The sequence below is a fragment of the Gossypium arboreum genome, chromosome 3, assembly GCF_025698485.1.
Source record: "Gossypium arboreum isolate Shixiya-1 chromosome 3, ASM2569848v2, whole genome shotgun sequence".
In the NCBI taxonomy this organism is placed as follows: Eukaryota; Viridiplantae; Streptophyta; class Magnoliopsida; order Malvales; family Malvaceae; genus Gossypium; species Gossypium arboreum.
The window spans coordinates 126,623,360-126,641,439 of NC_069072.1; the positions used below are offsets into that span (position 1 = coordinate 126,623,360).

The 18,080-nt window shown below is 33.7% G+C and overlaps 2 protein-coding genes across 2 annotated transcripts; both read right to left on the minus strand.

Annotated features, from left to right (window-relative positions):
- Positions 1 to 5,983: 5,983 nt before the first annotated feature.
- LOC108475480 (U-box domain-containing protein 29-like) lies at positions 5,984 to 7,471 on the minus strand. The gene has a single exon (XM_017777448.2). It carries the CDS (start codon positions 7,293 to 7,295, stop codon positions 6,075 to 6,077), a length of 1,221 nt encoding a protein of 406 aa, XP_017632937.1. The 5' UTR covers positions 7,296 to 7,471; the 3' UTR covers positions 5,984 to 6,074.
- Positions 7,472 to 10,234: 2,763 nt separating this feature from the next.
- LOC108476018 (PH, RCC1 and FYVE domains-containing protein 1-like) lies at positions 10,235 to 17,154 on the minus strand. Its single transcript, XM_017778064.2, is given in 13 exon segments — positions 10,235 to 10,544; positions 10,763 to 11,271; positions 11,565 to 11,711; positions 11,808 to 12,097; positions 12,100 to 12,192; positions 12,195 to 12,332; positions 12,335 to 13,081; positions 13,084 to 13,900; positions 14,297 to 14,416; positions 14,524 to 14,610; positions 15,111 to 15,200; positions 15,657 to 15,743; positions 16,482 to 17,154. Coding segments are annotated over 13 exon segments (3,333 nt in total). The 5' UTR covers positions 16,530 to 17,154; the 3' UTR covers positions 10,235 to 10,384.
- Between the last annotated feature and the right edge of the window lie 926 nt (positions 17,155 to 18,080).

Sequence of the window (18,080 nt, forward strand, 5' to 3'; positions counted from 1 at the left end):
CCATAACTTAGATTTGGGTGATCCTTCCACTCCATATTATATGAGTTCAAGTAGGGGTTATATCGCCTTTGAGGCGGTCTTGGAAAGTTCCTAACAACATTTGCTTATTTTGTCGAATCCTCATGTAAAATCGAGCATGAGTCCGTCGGATGGTCTAGCTTAGTGTAAATTTCGCACAACCGTGCTACGTCCGTTTTATCTATAAGCAAAGTTTGAACAATGTTAGTTAGCTTATCAATTTTATCTTCTAGAGATAGAAAACTTAACCCATAAACCTATCTCGTGGGTTTTGTGATCGGTCGAAATTGTTGAGAGTTAGCAGCCATTTTGGAAACCAACTCTCGTGCTCTCTGAGGAGTCTTATTAACTAGTGACCCTCCACTTGCAACATCTATCATTTTTATTTCCATCGGGAGCAATCCCTCATAAAAATGCTGCAAGAGTGACTGTTCAGTCAGTCTATGCTGTGGGCAACTTGCACACAACTTTTTGTATCACTCCTAGTAATCGTAAAGCGATTCAGTCTCTTTCTGACAGATTCCCACAATGTTTTTCCTTAGTTCGGCCGCTCAAGTTGCAGGGAAGAACCTATCAAGAAACAAACGAGACATGCCAAACCATGCGTTGACAAATCTCAGGGGTAAATAAAATAGCTATTTTTTAGAAGAGTCAGCTAATAAGAAAGGAAAAGCACGAAGTTTGATTTGGTCTTCGGTTACTCTCTGAGGCTTCATGCTCGTGCACACCATATGGAACTCTTTAAGGTGGGTGTGCGAATTTTCGTTCTGTAATCTACAGAATGTGGGTAGTAAATGAATCAAACACGACTTTAACTCGAACGATGTTCCTCCCATTGGATAGGTTATACATAAAGGTTGTTGTTCATCCAGTGCCGCAAAGAGTTGGCGTATCATCTGTTCAGCCATCTCGTTTGGTTCATCGAACGAGAAAATTTCCTCAGTGAATGTTTTGGTTTCGAATCCGGAATTTGGTCGTTTCCCGTGTCGAATGGCTTCTCTCCGTAGTTTTCGGGCCAATTTCTCAATTTCTGGTTCAAACTCAAGATTCCCGGTTCTGATCTGGTCATAAGGTAAACAAACAAAAATTAGAAAAAAATATCTCCAATCCCCAACAACGGCACCAAAATTTGATAGGCGTCGAAACCACAAAAAATAATTCCTACAAAAATAACTCTAAATAGTAGTAAAGAATGGTAGTAGGGTCGAGCCCACTAGGATTAGATGTTATAATCAACTTCTGTGTTTATCTTGTGAACAGAACGTTTGTCGTGTCAAAAGCCAAGGCAAAGGTTGTGCCCACGACTTCAAACGGACTTGCAAAAAAAAAATAAACAAATAAATCTGGGGGTTTAGAAAATGTTTAGAAAGTAAATAATTGAATCAATGTAAATAAACAACTAATTAATATTAGAAATAAATTTAAATCGGGAAATAAATTTAGACTTTTGTAAATAGAGATAATAAGCCTTAGCCTTTGACTCGGTAGATTCCGGATTAAGAATTGATCATCGAAAATTAATCTTCTCCTCCAACGATAAGCTGGTTATAGCAGTTAAGAACATCCTAACCACCAATTCTTCCTCTCATAGCTAGTCCCAGTACAACCTACAAACCAACCCTTACCGATTATCTAACTGAGTTACACGTGTTCCCAATGCAAGATTCTGGCAGCCTTGCACTCTGAAGAACCCAACTCGAATTAATAACCTCAACCGCGTGGGTCGTTTAAACCCGATCACTTCTTCTTTGATTTGTTCTCGGAGATCCGAATATAACACGGTCGACTCATTTCTCCAACTATCAGCAAACACGACTCCAACCCAACGTACACTTTGACTTGAAATCTAGTTTAACTTTAAGGGATGAGTTGTCTATCTCGATACTTAGGAAAAAAGTGAATACCGGTTGGAATAATTTTTAGCACGAATACATATCTCACGATTCTCGTCCGGAAAGAACATCGGCCTTAAGTTAATATGGAATTTAGTGAAGCATGAAATTATTCATGCTTTGTAGATTTTGAAAGGTGATTTGATGATGGTGGTGAAGAATGGGAAAGAAAAGTACTTGGAAAGCAATTAGACCAATTTTGAAAGAACAAACAAGAATTGGAAACAAGCAGCAGAATGCTTATGCCAAAATTGAAAGAAAAAGAAATTAATTCTATTCAATTCCAAATTGAAATCAGAATGTAGAATTAGATGTGTCCTTCCTAAATACATTAAGGCCCTATTTATATACATAGAATTTACGAATTTTAGCCTTAACTAATTTAACATAAAATTAAACAAAAAATAAAATCAGATTTTTTTTTTCTATTTTTGGCTTTTACAAAGTAAAAAAAATCTGATGAGTCCTTGACTTTCTCTATATTTTTTATTCAGCCTCATTTCATTGATTGTGTTTCAATTTGGTCCTTTTCTGCTCGTTTTTGTCTGTTAGCGTCCCAGTTGCATCCATGACAAGATTGAAACATAAAAGTACTAATTTAGTAGGGATCAATTCAGAAATAAATCGAATTAAACACAAAATGTCATGCAAATTAACATGTTATCAAATCACATTAACACTGAGCAGATGTTAGTTGATCCTTTGACTAAAGGCATGCCACCACACAATTTAAGGATCATGTTGTCACCATAAGACTTGTTCCCACAATGTAAATTTTGATATAATAATGGTTATAAAGAAACTCTATTAAGTTTGATGTTTCTCAAATTTTTGTGCACACGTTAATTTGATTATTTCGAGAAATGTCACTAAAGTTTGGAGTTGGAATAAACATTGGGTTTATTTATTAAGAAATTTGGGATAAATCGTTGAGACATGATATATTCTGATACATGGAAGATACTAGTCAAATTCTAAGAGAAAATATCGCCATGATTTGGGCAATATTTTTCGACTTTAAGTATTCATGGCAATACAAACCAAGTGGGAAAGTGTTGGAATCGTTATTGGTTCGTAGGAATAACCTTCACGTTTTGCTGCCCATTCTCACTTTTGTTGTCCTCAACTTTCACATCTTTGCATATGAGATAGTGGAATGTGTAGTTGGTGTTTTTTATTGGGAACCACCACTATAAATACCAACTAGCATAAGGTCCCAAAGCAAAAAATAAAAATAAAATTAAAATTAAAATTAAAGCAATTTCATGTCAAAGATAAAGAATTATATACACCATATAGTGAGGTTTTCAAATGCTTAGAAGACTTAATCAATTTTCATTTTTTCGTATAGCTATATTCGACGTGCTTGACAGTGGTGTAACAACATTTAGATTTTGACATTTGGCTCCAACAATGACTGGAGCTATTTATATTCGATCTTTTCCATTGCTTTCTATTAGAAACCATTATTTATGCTTACAATGTATGCTTAAAGAACTTCCAATAGATTACAACCATCGTAGAGACGAAATTAGTGTTTATTAAGGACATTTGAGAAAAAAATTTATATTTAATTTTTCACTAAATATAATAACTAAATAATTACCTTAATTATATAAAATTATTTAATTTTGTATTATAAAATTAAGTAAACAAATATTCTAACATAAATTGATAGGTGGAGTTGGAATTACTCCTTCAAAGCTCAAAAAATTAAAACTGGAAATTTTAAAAATATATAAATTTTCTAGAAAATATAATTATTTTTAAAAATTTAAAGTTAAAAACAGCGAAAATTCAAAATAAAAAGAACGAAAAATTCAGAAAAGAAAAGAAAGGATACAAAATAATATAGATATATAAATGTTTATAGTATTAACCTCGAATGTTTTTTCTAATTTTTCCAGAAATTTTGTTTTTTAATTATTTTTAAACAACACATTACTATATCTTTTAAATTTTTTAATAAGTTTAGTCCCCAAATAATTATAAGAGTTCTTTTAATTTAGCAACATTTCACGTTTCATTTTTTACAATTAACTTATTTTTTGGATTTTTCTTACATTTTTTAATCTTGACTCTTTTTTTTTCAACTTTTGATTTTTCTGAATTGTTTTATTTTTAAATTTATTTCTCAAAATTGAGTCTTGGAGCAACGGAAATAATGTTTTGAAACTTTAGATACCAAATTGATAAAAAGAAAATTTAAGTACCAAAATAATGATTGGGTACAACTTTGAGACTAAATTATAGGTTTACCCAATTGCAAATACAATAAACAAATAATGAGAATATATATATATATATATATATATTATCTGTTTATTCACAAGTAAAACACACAGTAGCATTGCAAAAGTTATTAATTACAAGGAATAAACTTAAAATAATTAAATATATTCATTCTATAAAATTAAAAGTTTTTGAGATGAGAAATTTGACCTTGAAATCATATTTATCTCTCCTCCAGTAATCTATAACTTTCTTCTTTATCTATGCAACCCAAAACCATGTGGTATTTAATGTTGGCACACCTACTACCACAACTGCTTTCGATTTTTGTCGAAGAGGAGGACATAGACGAAGCTGCTATCCAGGTTTTCATTCAGTTTGAAATTCTTTTAACATGTGATTCTTGTTTCCTTCTGTTTTTGTTGCAGAGGTTTTGTCAAAAATGTCAAATCTCAAATATTGAGATTGTTAATATATAATGATTTGTGCTACAAGTTGTGCCCCATGACAAACCACAACTTGACTATGCATCAGTTTTATTGTTGAAAATTTTTAACTTTGTATATATCTTTATACTTATCTTATAAGCAACAAAAAATACATAGGTTATCTATTTACTTGATGTAACACATGGCTCCAAGATAGAAGAGTTCCATTTCAAATATGATTCTTAAAGACTTTCTATCCTTACCTCATAATGTAACTTTGCAGCAAGCTTATGAACAATTTTAGTCCAAACATAGAATTAAAATTGAAAACAATATAAAGGCTTGAAAATAATTTATTTAAAAATATTTGGATATGAAATTTCAAGATAAATCTTTTCAAATTAAATGAATTTTATCTTATTTTACATGGGATGATTTTGAGATTATTTAAAGCCTATATATATATATATATATATATGTAGATGATTCATGGGATAAAATTGGATGTAGTTAGATTTTTTTTTTAATAAAATTTAGGGGTGGTTATATGTTCATGGTAAAGGACTTTTATTGAATGCGTATTTTATTTTTTATTCATCTTTGAATGAATAGTTAAGAGCCTTTAAAAGATGAAGGAGAAGTTGCTTAGAGAGAGTTTGTATTGAATGTATTTGGGTGAGTCTGTGATTATCTAAGAGTTAAAATATATTAGACTTGAATCATTATTTTTATCATGAGTGTAACAATGAATTTCTCTAAGTAAGGTCTCGCACAAGTTAATAGTGCAGTAAATTACATTACCAATTTACTTGTGTTCATTCTAATATTTATTATTTTGTTTGTATTATTGTGCGAATACTTACATCAAAACTTGTATCACATCACTTACCACTTACCACAATCTAAATAGACAAATGTGTATTAGGGTTTTCTTTACATTAAAAGAGTTAGGGTTTTTCCTTTTCATTAAATATATTTAAGATATATGGCAAATAGGTGGTCTACTTAACCGGTTAATAGATGGATAATTATAATGTGGGTGGCATAATGTAATTTTTATAATTAGGTGGTAAAATGTAATCTTAGTTCAATAATCATTTATAAATTTATTCAATAAATTATTATATTTTAGTTTAATAATTATTAATTTTCTAACAAATTCAAATCAATTAAATAAAATTTTATTTTAAATTTAAAATTAACCTTATTAACTTGAATTATCAATTGGAATAAAAAATAAAGCAAAAGAAGTGGAATAAAATTTAAAAAAGCGGGTCCAAAACCAAGTGACAGGTCAAATGTGATGGTTGAATGGTACAGGCTGTGAACTCAAGTGAGGTTCGCCTACCTGTTGAAAGCTCCCATAGGAAGGGAAAATGGGAATTCCAGGAGTAATGTTTCTAACAAAAAAAAAAAAAAAACATAGAATCGTGTTTCCTTTGAACTAAGTGGTAATTACATGAATCTTGTGCGTAAATTTATGTCCAAAAACAAAGAATGCTCCTCAACAAGGTCTAATATGTGTAGTCTTGGTTTCATAACTGCCTAAACACCAATCTTTACATACAGCTCTTAGAGCCTTAACCAAATTCCTGCACATCATCTTCACGTTCCCTTCCCCTTCTCTTTGCATTATTACTAATATCTTCGTCACCCCATTCCCTTTTACCACCGCTTCTTTCACTCTCTCCTCTTTGTTCAAGCAACACGTGCTCCACAACACCGTTAGGGCGTCCTCCGTCCCCGTTTTAGACAACTTCAACAGCTTTTCTACGATCGCCGCCGCGCATTTTGGCTCGGAACTGATTGCTGACCTCCCTTCGCTGCAAGTGCTAAGCGTTGCTAACAACTTCAACGACTTTTCTGTGAGCGAGTTTGATAGGATTTCAACGATGCCGTTTTCGATGAGGCGGGATCTGACGGAGCGCGTTATTGAAATGGTGGTTAAAATGGAAGTAACGGCGTCGTTTAAGGATTCGTTGTTGTTTGTTTTCAGGAGCTGGAGAAGGATGGATATAAGGTCTTGTGAGTCGGAGATCCTGCGTTTGGATTCCGAGTCAAGTGCTAGTGAGTCCAGAACTCGGACTGACTTGATCTTCGAGTTCAGGCTTCCGTGTTGAAGAATTAAAACGATTGCAGATAAAAATTTACTTTCCTGATTGCTTTTAAGGATTAATTTGTTTAACCCTTCTGTGACTCCATTTTCGCTCAAAATCAAATCCAAAATCCTAACCGCCGTTTCCAAAGCTTTGATTTCCACACATTTCCTTTTCAAAACTCCGGCGATTACCTCAACGAAACCGTCGAATCTAGCTACAAATTTCCGGTTCTCTTCGCAACAGCTTACGAACTCGGCAACCTTAGACAAAGAATCGACGCAGCCCTCCCTCTCAACCTTCTCCATCAATAGCTTAGCCTGAACCTCGGAGATCGCCGGAGGCGTCGCCGGAAGAAGCCGTGGAGAGTTAGAGCCTGGCCGGAGAGTAGAAGACTGGATCCAGAGATTAATTAGACGATGGAGAGTAAGGTTAGGGATGAAATCCTTGGAGGGAAGAACCTGCATGGTGGCTGGACAGGTGTCGTGACCAGATTCGAGCCATTTTTGGATGCTGGAACGATCGTAGGTAACGCCCGTACAAAGGCTAACCGGAGATTTCATCACGTCAAGTGAAATTGGACACCGGAAAACGCTGGGTACGGTTATGTACAGTTCCTCCTTCACCATTGTTTTTAATTTTATTATAAGAAAGAAGTTTGTTTTTGCGGAGAAGCTAGGCTTGGGATTGAATAGAAGGGAAAAGAGGTTTATATGGAGAGGACAGAGGAGTCAAAGTATACGTGAAATGACGTCGTTTGAACGTGTTATTTTAATGAGGGTCGTTGGTCAAATAATCAAATTCGTGTGGTCTCATTTTCCATTTTTTTGACTTTAAATGCTACATTTGAATAAGTAACATAATTAGGTATGAGCAAAATTAATCAAACATTAGCAACGTGGAATTGCAGTAATTTTTCTTTTTTCTTTTAATTCATTAATAAATCTCGAGCTAAAAAAAAATAACAATCAAATTTATTCAAGAAGAATTTTATCAAATGTAATCTTTTAATAATTGATAAACTTCTCATTAGACTTAAAATCGACCTTAGTGGGAATTATAGTTCTAATTTCCATTGAGAGCTACTAGGGATTTATAGAAGAAGAGGGCTTTCACTTACTAAAAAAATTTCAACATTTTTTTTTTTTTTGGAATTTAAACTCATGCCCCATATGGCATTGTTGGGTAAGAGGATACTATTTGTTCTCACTTGAAGAGAAATTTAGGAAGTGTAATCCGTTGAGGACCAATAGACCTATAAATTGTACACGACGAGAATTAGAAACCAACACATATAATTATGTATAATAAGTCTCGAACTTAAATACTTATGGCTCAAACAATTATTTAGTTATTAAAATTAAATAAACCAACAAAAATAAATATAAAATATCTAGTTAATAAAATCCAAGGTATACTTAATTTTCATTTCTAAAAATTAGTGAATAATCTCAAAAAAAAAAAAAAGAGTAATTGTTTTGCATCAAAATTTAAAAGTAAATGGATTTTTGTTGAAATTATAGTGGTAGATGTATATTTTAAAACCTTAAGATTTTATTTATTTATTTATTTTAAATTTGCCTTAAAAGAATGGACATAAGTAGATTTTCACTCTATATTTAAATTTTATCATCTATCGATTAATGGGTTGTGTTCAAATTTTGAGATAGTAAAGGAAAAAAAAAAAAAAAACTGGGTACCCAGTTAAGACGTGCTTGACTGGAATACAAAGGAAGAGAAAAGAGAAGAAGTCTAGTAGAGAGTTGGTAAGCAAAGGTGAGATGATTATTATATGGAAAATTGATTCATATGACAATTTAATATTTTTGCAATTTTATCAATTTACTTATTTACAAGGGTTTAGTCAAAATTGAATGACCCAACTTAAACCCTATTCCCTCTTGTTTTTCATTTTTAAAATGTTTAACATGTTTTTAGTTTTTATTGAAATTATGGGTCAAATGCCAACAACAATCATTACATTTATTTTCAATTTTTTAGTTGAATAAAGTTGGAATTTTAGATTTATTATTTTCGATTATTCGAAACAAACTACCTTTTTAGCATGGTTTAGTTGAGATTGGTGTTTAATTTCAATTTTTGAGAGGTAATAATTTTTTCCTTCTTTACTAAGTAATAACGAGTTGGACAGAGCAAGTGGTGTAGTGAGTCAATGCTCACCGACCACGAACCGGCTACTCGGCTTGCCTCCTTTTGGGTGTAGAATTTGTGAATCCTTTTAATTTTAATAAATAAATAAATAAAAAGACCAAGTCAAAATCAGTGACGGGCTCTGGCTGTTATTCTGTTCGTCTTGCCCACCACCAGTTGGCTCTTGACCCTGCTTATGGACGGCAATTTTAAAATTTTTATTTAAAAACTCAAGTTTATTTTATTTTTAAAATTTTCCATTTTATTTCATAAAATACTTAAAATTTTTAAATGTCGATTATTTAAAATTTCCATTCTTTATTAAATTTTTAAATGTCGATTTTGTTACCTACTATGGTTTGAAAAATAATTAACCCTAAGATTTATTTATTACATTAATTTTAAATAAAAGGATAACGTTAGTTTTTTATTTTATTTTTTATTATCAATTACTTATTATTCTATTAATTTGTTTTAAATTTTCAATCTTTGTATTTAGCAATTTTCATTAAAAATAATAAAGATATAATTAGTTATAAAAATATTTGAAAATAGTTAAAGAAAAGAAAAGAAAGTGGAAGAGAGGAAAAGTAAGAATAAATTAATGATTACATATGATTCTATTTAGATGATCAAAACTTGTAAAAGAAAGGAAGGTAATTCTAATGGTTAAATAGTGGAAATGAAATGATTAATTATAATAAACTTTTACCATTATAACAATTTCATTAACTTATTTTCACCAAAAATATTCATAAAATTATTCCTAAACTTTTGTCTTGTGGGTAAAAAGGGATACTCAATTTCTCTTATTTTCTCTTTCTTAAATTAAAAACTCTATCCAAACAAAGGAAGAAAAAAAAAATATTTTCCCTTACTTTCCTTTCCATTCATTTCCCCTCGGACGAAATGTAAGATAATCTCTAGTAATACGACTAAGAGAATGTAAGTTTCCTTAACACACACTACCATGTTTGGTTGAATTGGCTGAAATTTAAAATGAGTTAAAAAATAGTAAGGGGAAAATGATAAAAATGGAAGGGTTTAGGGTAAATTTTTATACAAAATAATATATCCCCAACAGATAGCATCGAAAATCTTACATAGAAAACTGTGTATCTCCTCAAAACCAAACGCACACTAAATCCAACCTACCAAAGATTATAAAATAATGAAATGAAGTTTCAAAGTTAGGTTTGTCAAATATGGAATAATTTTTCAACTCTACAGCTCCCAGGAAAATGGGGCCATACTCTTTGAAAAAAAAGAAATGTGAAATGTGAAATTCGAATTCGGGACTTGATTTTTTACCAAAATATCACCTCTATGCAATGCAATAGAGAAAGCAATGAACAAAACCTTTGTTGCCTGGACTATCTGGAAATTGATGATTTTATATATACTACAATACAACATATCTGTGAAAAAGACCTAGAAATTAAATGCAATAAAATAAATTATAGAGGGGGAGTCAAAATATGTAAAATGAGATGACCAAAAGGAGGGGGTTTCATGCTCCTTAACCTTGTCAGTGACACTAAATACGCTCACGCTTTTCCTCCTTTTCTTACACTTGAGAAGTTGGAGACAGAGCTCCTTCCGATCTGCGGGCGGTTTGCCCAGAAATCGATGCTTTGTCTGATACATGGACGTTGTACCGCTCGTATACCTTTTCACGGTTTTCCGACCACCAAGTTTCTGCTTGGTGTTCTCCGAATCTTCTTCGGCTGCATGTATGAACATCACTTAAACATCCCAGATCCATAAAAATCAACCACATGGACCTTTGATTCCTGTTTTTCTTTTTACACCTTAGAAGGTTTACATTTTCTGATGTTAAATCAACAAATACTAATTTTCTCGTTCATCTTTTTTCTATGTTGATGTTGTATTTAAACACAGCAAGCATAAATAATGAGATATAAGAGAACATAGAAAAATGTACCTGAAGCGCACTCGTTTGAGATCCCTAGTTCCATCTCGCAGTGCTACAAGAGTTATATAGACTCCAGGCTCATACTGTTCAATCCACTCAGCCTCCACTTGATTGCCATTAGCAGCCAATGCTGAATTTCTAGATTTCATACTATTTTCTCCATCTCCAAAAGACCCAGATTCCCTTTCATCAACAGCTGCTGACACACCACTGCCACCTGCCTGTAAACCCCCACTACCATTCAGCAGTCTAGTGCCAGAATGGTCATCTCTACCATTGGCTCCGGTTGGTTCCCTAATTAATTGGCCAGGGCTCTGATTGCCATTCATTGTGGAAGAATCGAGAGCAGTAGGGGAAGCAAGGAAAGAGCCACCAATTGATTCAGATCTTAAATGTCCCTCTCCGTTCGCATCTGGATAGTGAATACCATTTGGCTCCAAGCCATTTGGCAAGTATGCTGGTTTAATGTTCTCTGTGTCATAAACTCCAGGTGGCAACCTTTCAGCCATATCCTTGAGCTGAGAAGCAGTATAGAGATAAATCATTGTAAGCATTATGAGAGGCAAAGATATGGCTAGGATTGCAAAGTGATACCAAATCTCAAAATGTGGATGCAAAGGATCTTATAATCACTGAAATTTAAAATCCTTAAAACACATAAGATAATGAAAAGAATCAAAGAATTATCTTTGGAAGCTAATAATAATGTTTGACTAAACCATTATGCATATGAGATGTGAACATTGTTTTGCAATTTAGTAAGAACAGATCTGCAAAGATAGTTCAAAGAAACAATAAAGCTGAAGATAACCTGTGCAGTCAGCGACTTTATAACTTCTTTTGCAGCTTTAGATTTAGCAGACTCCTCTGCAGCCACTTTCATAGCTTCCTGAGTTTTCTTTGTGGATTTTTGAAGCTCCGATTCTTGAAGTTCACATCTCTTTCTCAGAGTCTCAACCTTGAACAGATTCACAATCGTCAGAATTACATTGATAAACCACAGGGCCCATCGACAAAATACCAATATTAAAAGCACCAGAAACAGCGTTCTTACCTGTCCACGCAACTTAAGCACTTCTTGGTTCAAAAGTTCATTTGTCTTTTTCAAACTATCTGTGATGCTTTTGGAGAAAGAAAGTCCAGATGTTGTAGGAATTGGGGTCGCAGAACGTGGTGGGCTAGGTCTCCTTGAGAAAGGTGAAACAGATCTGGAACTTACTCCAGATGGCGTAAGAATTGGTTTAGGAACTGTCCTTCGCAAATCTACAGGATTAGACAAAACAACATCTTTCAACTGAAACGAAGAAGGTGCTTGAGCAGAGCGAACCAATGAGAATGTTTCGGTTTTTTCCCTTGTTTGGCTGCTTTGCTATCTAACTGCTTAATCAAGTCCATATTAGGAGTTGCAGATTTGGATAATCTTATTTCAGCCTTATCCAACGGTCCTTGTTCTCACCTGAAAGGCGAGGTACAGAATTCCTCCTGTTATTACCAGCTTCTGAAACCTTGTTCAGTTTGGCAAAACAGGAATCACAGACACGATAAGGTTTCCCAGGATTAGGAGCCAAAGCTGCTCCTGGAGCTTTTTTGAACTGCATGAATGGCAATGCACAAGTCCACAGTTATAGCAATTATGCCTTTTTCTTGTGAACCCAAAAGCCTGTCTGCAAGCTGAGCATTGAGATTGCTCAGCACCAGATACCCATTTATGAAGACATATTGCAGCACTATAGTTTGAACCACAAGCAATAAATTTCACATGTCTATCCTTCAAACCTTCAACCAAAGTTGGAGTTTTTCGATCTTCAACATCTCCATGGCCCAACCTACCATTGGCTCCTTTTCCCCATGTATAGACTTCATTCCTGGATGTTAAAACCGCAACATGATATGCACCACAGGCAATTTCTTCAACACATTCCCCTGAAAGCTTGTCTTCTACCAAAGAAGGTATTTTTCCATCAGCATAGGGATTCCCAAGTTGACCATACACAGTACTCCCCATCGTAAAAACATGCCCTGATGTTGTTAAACCAACTGTTAAGCTATGCCCGCAAGCAACTTTGTGAAAATTGTAATCAATTAGTGCTGGAACGCATGTGGGCTTAAGCCGGGGTTCCTTGTCTCCATGTCCAAGACGGTTTTTGTCCCCATCCCCCCATGTGAATAATTTTCCTGATGAAACACTAGCACTGGACTGAGAGACAATAACTTCCACAATGGCAGCAGTATGCCACACTCCACATGCCACAGCAATCGTTCTCAATCCTGACAGAGACTCTACTTCTTTCGGATATGGAACACTTTCTCTGTCACCATGGCCCAGTCACCAAATGTACCATCCCCAAAGGTAAACAGCTGTCCTGTTGATGTTATCAAAGCTGTATGCCATGGACCACAAGTTACTGAAGCAACTTGAAGTCCCTCAAGAGGACCTGAAATTCTCTTTGGTATCCAATGGCTGACATCAGTGCCATGACCAAGGAGCCCAGCATTGTGAGTTCCATCTCCCCATGTATAAAGTTCCCCAGCCATCGTAACAGCACATGTATGAAATTCACCACAGGCAACAAAATCAACACTAGTAACAGCCAATGATTCAACAAGACGAGGTTGAATAACATCCTTCCCAACACCATGGCCAAGTCGTCCTCCAGATTCCTCACCCCATGTAAAAACTTCACCTTGCCTTGTAACTAGGGCAGCATGCTTGACCCCACAGGCTACATGATGTACATCTAAAACTACATTATACTCTAAAGGCCTGGGAAGAAGTACATCTGCTCTCATGCTCAAATAATTCGCATTCTTATCAGCTACAACCTTCACAGCATTGTCACAGATAACCTCACCCCATATATACACATCCCCTAAAGCATCATAATCATCTGCTGCAGAACCATGACTAGAAGTACTTGGGGCACTAGAAACACTTACACGAAAAGCATATGAACCAGATCCTTTTACATCCATATTTGGGACTTCAGATGCTACATGTGATCTTTCAGAATGAAAAGAATTCTCAGGCCGTAAACTCTTAGGAGAAGTATTTGGGTTAAAACTGACAAAAACCTCAGGGGAGCTAATATCTCGAGTAGCACTAACAGAACTGTCACTTGCACTATTTGATGTCAGATCTCTGCCATCCTGAAACCAATCAGCGATAAACATTTATGGTAAACACAATTTAAAATGTAGCTATAATTAAAAGAATACTATCAAGCTTAAATTTTTATGACTATAAATGGAAGAATTTTCGTAACTAAAGGAATAAAGCAATGAAACCTTAAATACAAACAAAGTTAACTAAGCCAACAAAATTTTTCAAACCACCAAAGTAATGGTGTCTGCATATGAACTCTATTCTTGCTCAACAGGAGCTGAGAAGCGAGTTTTGGTCTTGATTCATGACAAATGGATAATTCAAGGGCAAAACTTTGTCAAATTTCAAACGTGTACAAAGGAATCATTATATAAAGCACTTCATGAAACAGAAAAGCCACAAAAGACTAGTGGAAAGGAGTCAAATGGAGATGGAATTACATCAAGGTAGAGGCCTCCATCACGCCACCCATCAATTTTGGAGCGTCCACCCTGACCAGATGATATTAATGCTTTGAGGCCTGCAATCCACACCTCTGCCTCAACTTTGTCCTTGCAAATCTAGGAGCCAAACAAACATTAAATTAAAAACATACACAAGGGGATAAAAACATCAACAATGCTTGATCATCTATCTACAAACAGAATACCAAAGTTCCATTACATACCAGATCAAGTGACCTTTTCCCGTTGTTGTATATAAGAGAAAAGGATAAATAGTCCTTCTCAGGCCGGAGATACCGCTGGAAAACAGCCTGATAGAGAATTCAGGAGGATAGTTCAGTATAAATTCAGGAGAAGAAAGCAAGCATGGAAGAAAGAAAAATAGATCCTGTAACATAAATAAAAAGCAAAGAGTAGAGTTTATATATCCATACTAATATTCAAGTCCCTGACTAAGTTAGTGTCCCAATTTAACCAAACACCAATACAATCAAGAAAATTACTTTAAAACAGATTGAAAACAATAATGTTAAGGTCACTTACAAACTTTATATTTAAAAAGTTACACCAAAATTTAAAAAAAAAACATCCACTTCTTCATAAACTACCTATGTTTTTTTCCTTCTTTTTCTAGAACATTTTCACATATTTTTTTCTTCCACCAACATAGTACAAGTACATGTTTCTAGAAAAACAACTCAATTCTCCTTAGTACATTACCCTGCTTATCATAAACAACCTTAACAGTGGGTATGCATGTTTCTGATGATACTCTAAATGCATATGTAGAAAAGAACGAAAAACATCTCACAGTTCTTTGTCCAGGAATAATTTTAGAGACTGAGGCTAACTTCAAACTTCTTTCACCACTGCTTGAAATCCAAATTAAAGATGTTTCATCCTGCAATTTAAATGGAAGAAAACAGTTCATAAGTGCAGAAATTTGTTTGTTAGATAAACAAAAAATTTATGAAAAACCAAGCAAAATGTAAAACAGCATTACTTGTTTAAACAAAACAGAGTCCTATAATAGCAAAATGTAAAAGCCATTCACTGCATACTTGATTCCATTTTCTGAGTGGCACGCCTATAAAATATAAAGTATAGTACCTACCAAGATAAAGTATGTAAGGCAGACGGTGAAATCATGTGTAACTTTAGTAATTCTCATAGTCAATATAATTACTACTTCCACATAATGAGAGCAAATGAACTTTAATTCAGGGTTTTCAATTAAGTCCCCCCTTAGTATTTGTGTACATTTCAACTTAACACTGTCTAACAAAGAACAAAAGAGTAACATTCACACATGAAAGGAATGCAACAGAAAGGTTTCAAAAGTAGGAACCAAACTTACATTAGAAAGTCTAAATGGACAAAACTTAGGCTTTCCCTTGCGACCATATTTCAGAAGCTGAGCACCCTTCTTCAAAGCTATTAATGCCTACAAAAGAAAATTTGCAAAAGCATAAAAACATCGAGAAAGTAATTTAATGATCAAGAAACCTAACAAGTCACTTAAACCATAAACTGATAACTGTGAAACATCAGACTGCACAATTAAGCACCCCTTATTGTGTTCCTGACTAACACACACTTATATGTCTAATGTTCATAAACATCACCCTATTTTAGCTAGGGTTAATATATAATCAATGTATTGTTTGCACAATGCACAATGGCAAGCACATCGGCATAGCCGTCAGATTTGGAAAACCTATGGGACTGCATGTCTTCAAGCCAGTCTTTAATTTCGCTGCCTAATAAAGCATGAAACTTCCAATTTTATTAACCAAAGTCGTCAACCATTTTTGCCCTCAAGTTTCTACTAACCAGGAAAAAACATAAAGTTCAATATTCTCAAACACAATTCTTCAGATTTTCCTAAATTAGCTACAAAAGAAGACATTCTTCCTAGCTTTGTAAAGCCTACTAAAATCTAGAAATAAGAAACCAAATACTACACATATAGATTCCATAAAAGTAGCAGAAAAATCCTAAAATTTCCACCAAATTAGAAATTACCCCTCGTTTCTTCCCGTGATCAGAAAAATCCAGGGGAAATTTGAAAGTGAAATTGAGAAATAAATATAAGTATAAACAAAATCTTAAATTTAAGTATAAAACAAGGGGGGAAAAGACAGAGAGTAATGAAGAAAAGTAGAAAGGGAAAAGGGAAGACCTGGTCGATGTCACGTTGTGCATTACCGTAGCTAACAAGATCTGCCATTCCATGTGAGGAAATTACCAAAACGCCACCGCCCTCTACGATCGCTCTCGTGAGCTCCGTTCATCATCAGCAACTACCACCTCTCTTCCTTTCTCTTCACTTCTCTCCTCTTTCCCTCCGACGCTTACCATCCAAAAAACAAACACGTTTTAACTCTCCATTCCCAAACAGCTAACCAAAACCAAAAACAATTCCTTTAGCAGATCTAACGTGATCTCTGCTCCTTCAACACCAAAATCCTACCATCCGCCGTCTCCAATAACCACCAACGACGAAGTCCGCTCCTTAACTTTGACTGAAGGCACAACCACTCAAAGGTCAAAAAGGAAGTGTCCCTGCGGCGGCGAACAGCGGAAAGTTCCGACAGAAATAAGTTACCGGCGGAGGCAAAGAAAGAGAAAATCGGCAGGGAAAGCCTGGGGCTTTGTGTTGTTTTTGGTTTGCTTTTAAAAAAAATAAATTAAAAATAAATAAAAAAATTAAAGGGAAGAGTCAAAGATGGGAAAGGTAAGCAGCAAATCGGCTGAGCCGAGAGAGGTTAAAAAGAATTTAAGACATTTCCAATGCACTTCTTTTCTTTTCTTTTCTTCTCATTTCCTTGTTCTGTTTTTTTGTTTATTTTTTAATTATTCTTGTAATAATCGTAATTATTTATTACGCTGAAATAAATAAATGTTTATAAAATAAAATCATCTCCGTTATTATTAATTTATTTAGCTCTTAGATCAACACTAAAATATTTAAAATTTAAATGAGATCTAAAATAAGTATCACCTAAATTTTGGTGGAAAATTAAGCAATTAGTTTAATAAAAATTAAATGTGAATTTTATTGAAATAATAAAGTTCTGTTTACAAAAATAAGGACATCTCATCATATATATTTTAATTTTCTAAATAGATATATAAAAGACAATAATACCTTAAAAATATAGGTTGTTTTTAAAATAAATAATTTTTTGATAAGTTCACAATTGAGTTGAGGCATGTAGGCGACACACATTATAAATAGTATAGATAATAAACAAACAAGTTAATTTGACTCAAGTTAATTTTTTAAGTAGTTTATAACTATAAGTACTAAATTATAGCATACCCACAATATAGATAAAATTTTTACATAACGATTTTTTTAAATTGATATAATAAAATTGAGATATTAAACATAAACATCATAATATTTTGAGTTTGATTCTCATCATGTGTAAATATTTTTCTAGATGTTATACAAAAAGATAAATTGCTCTAAAAATAATATATAACGTTTTATAAAAAATTTACTTTTAGTAACTTTATGCCTCAGTTATGGCTTGATTAATGAGTAACACTAACTCAGTCAAAATCGTAAATATGGTATAGATAATACACATAGAATCGTAAGTACAAGCACAAAACAAATCATAAGTAATACATATTCCATCAACTAGAACTAAAATCAGCTAAACATAACAAATTTAAAATTGAAATATATTCCAACCTAACTCAAAATAAATATGAACCCCAAAATAATTAGGAGAGAATCCACACATGGCATTCCATATTATGGGACTCG

Bases quoted from the DNA above. Each gene is read 5' to 3' on its own strand.
- LOC108475480 (XM_017777448.2), bottom strand. From the start codon at position 7,295: ATGGTGAAGGAGGAACTGTACATAACCGTACCCAGCGTTTTCCGGTGT.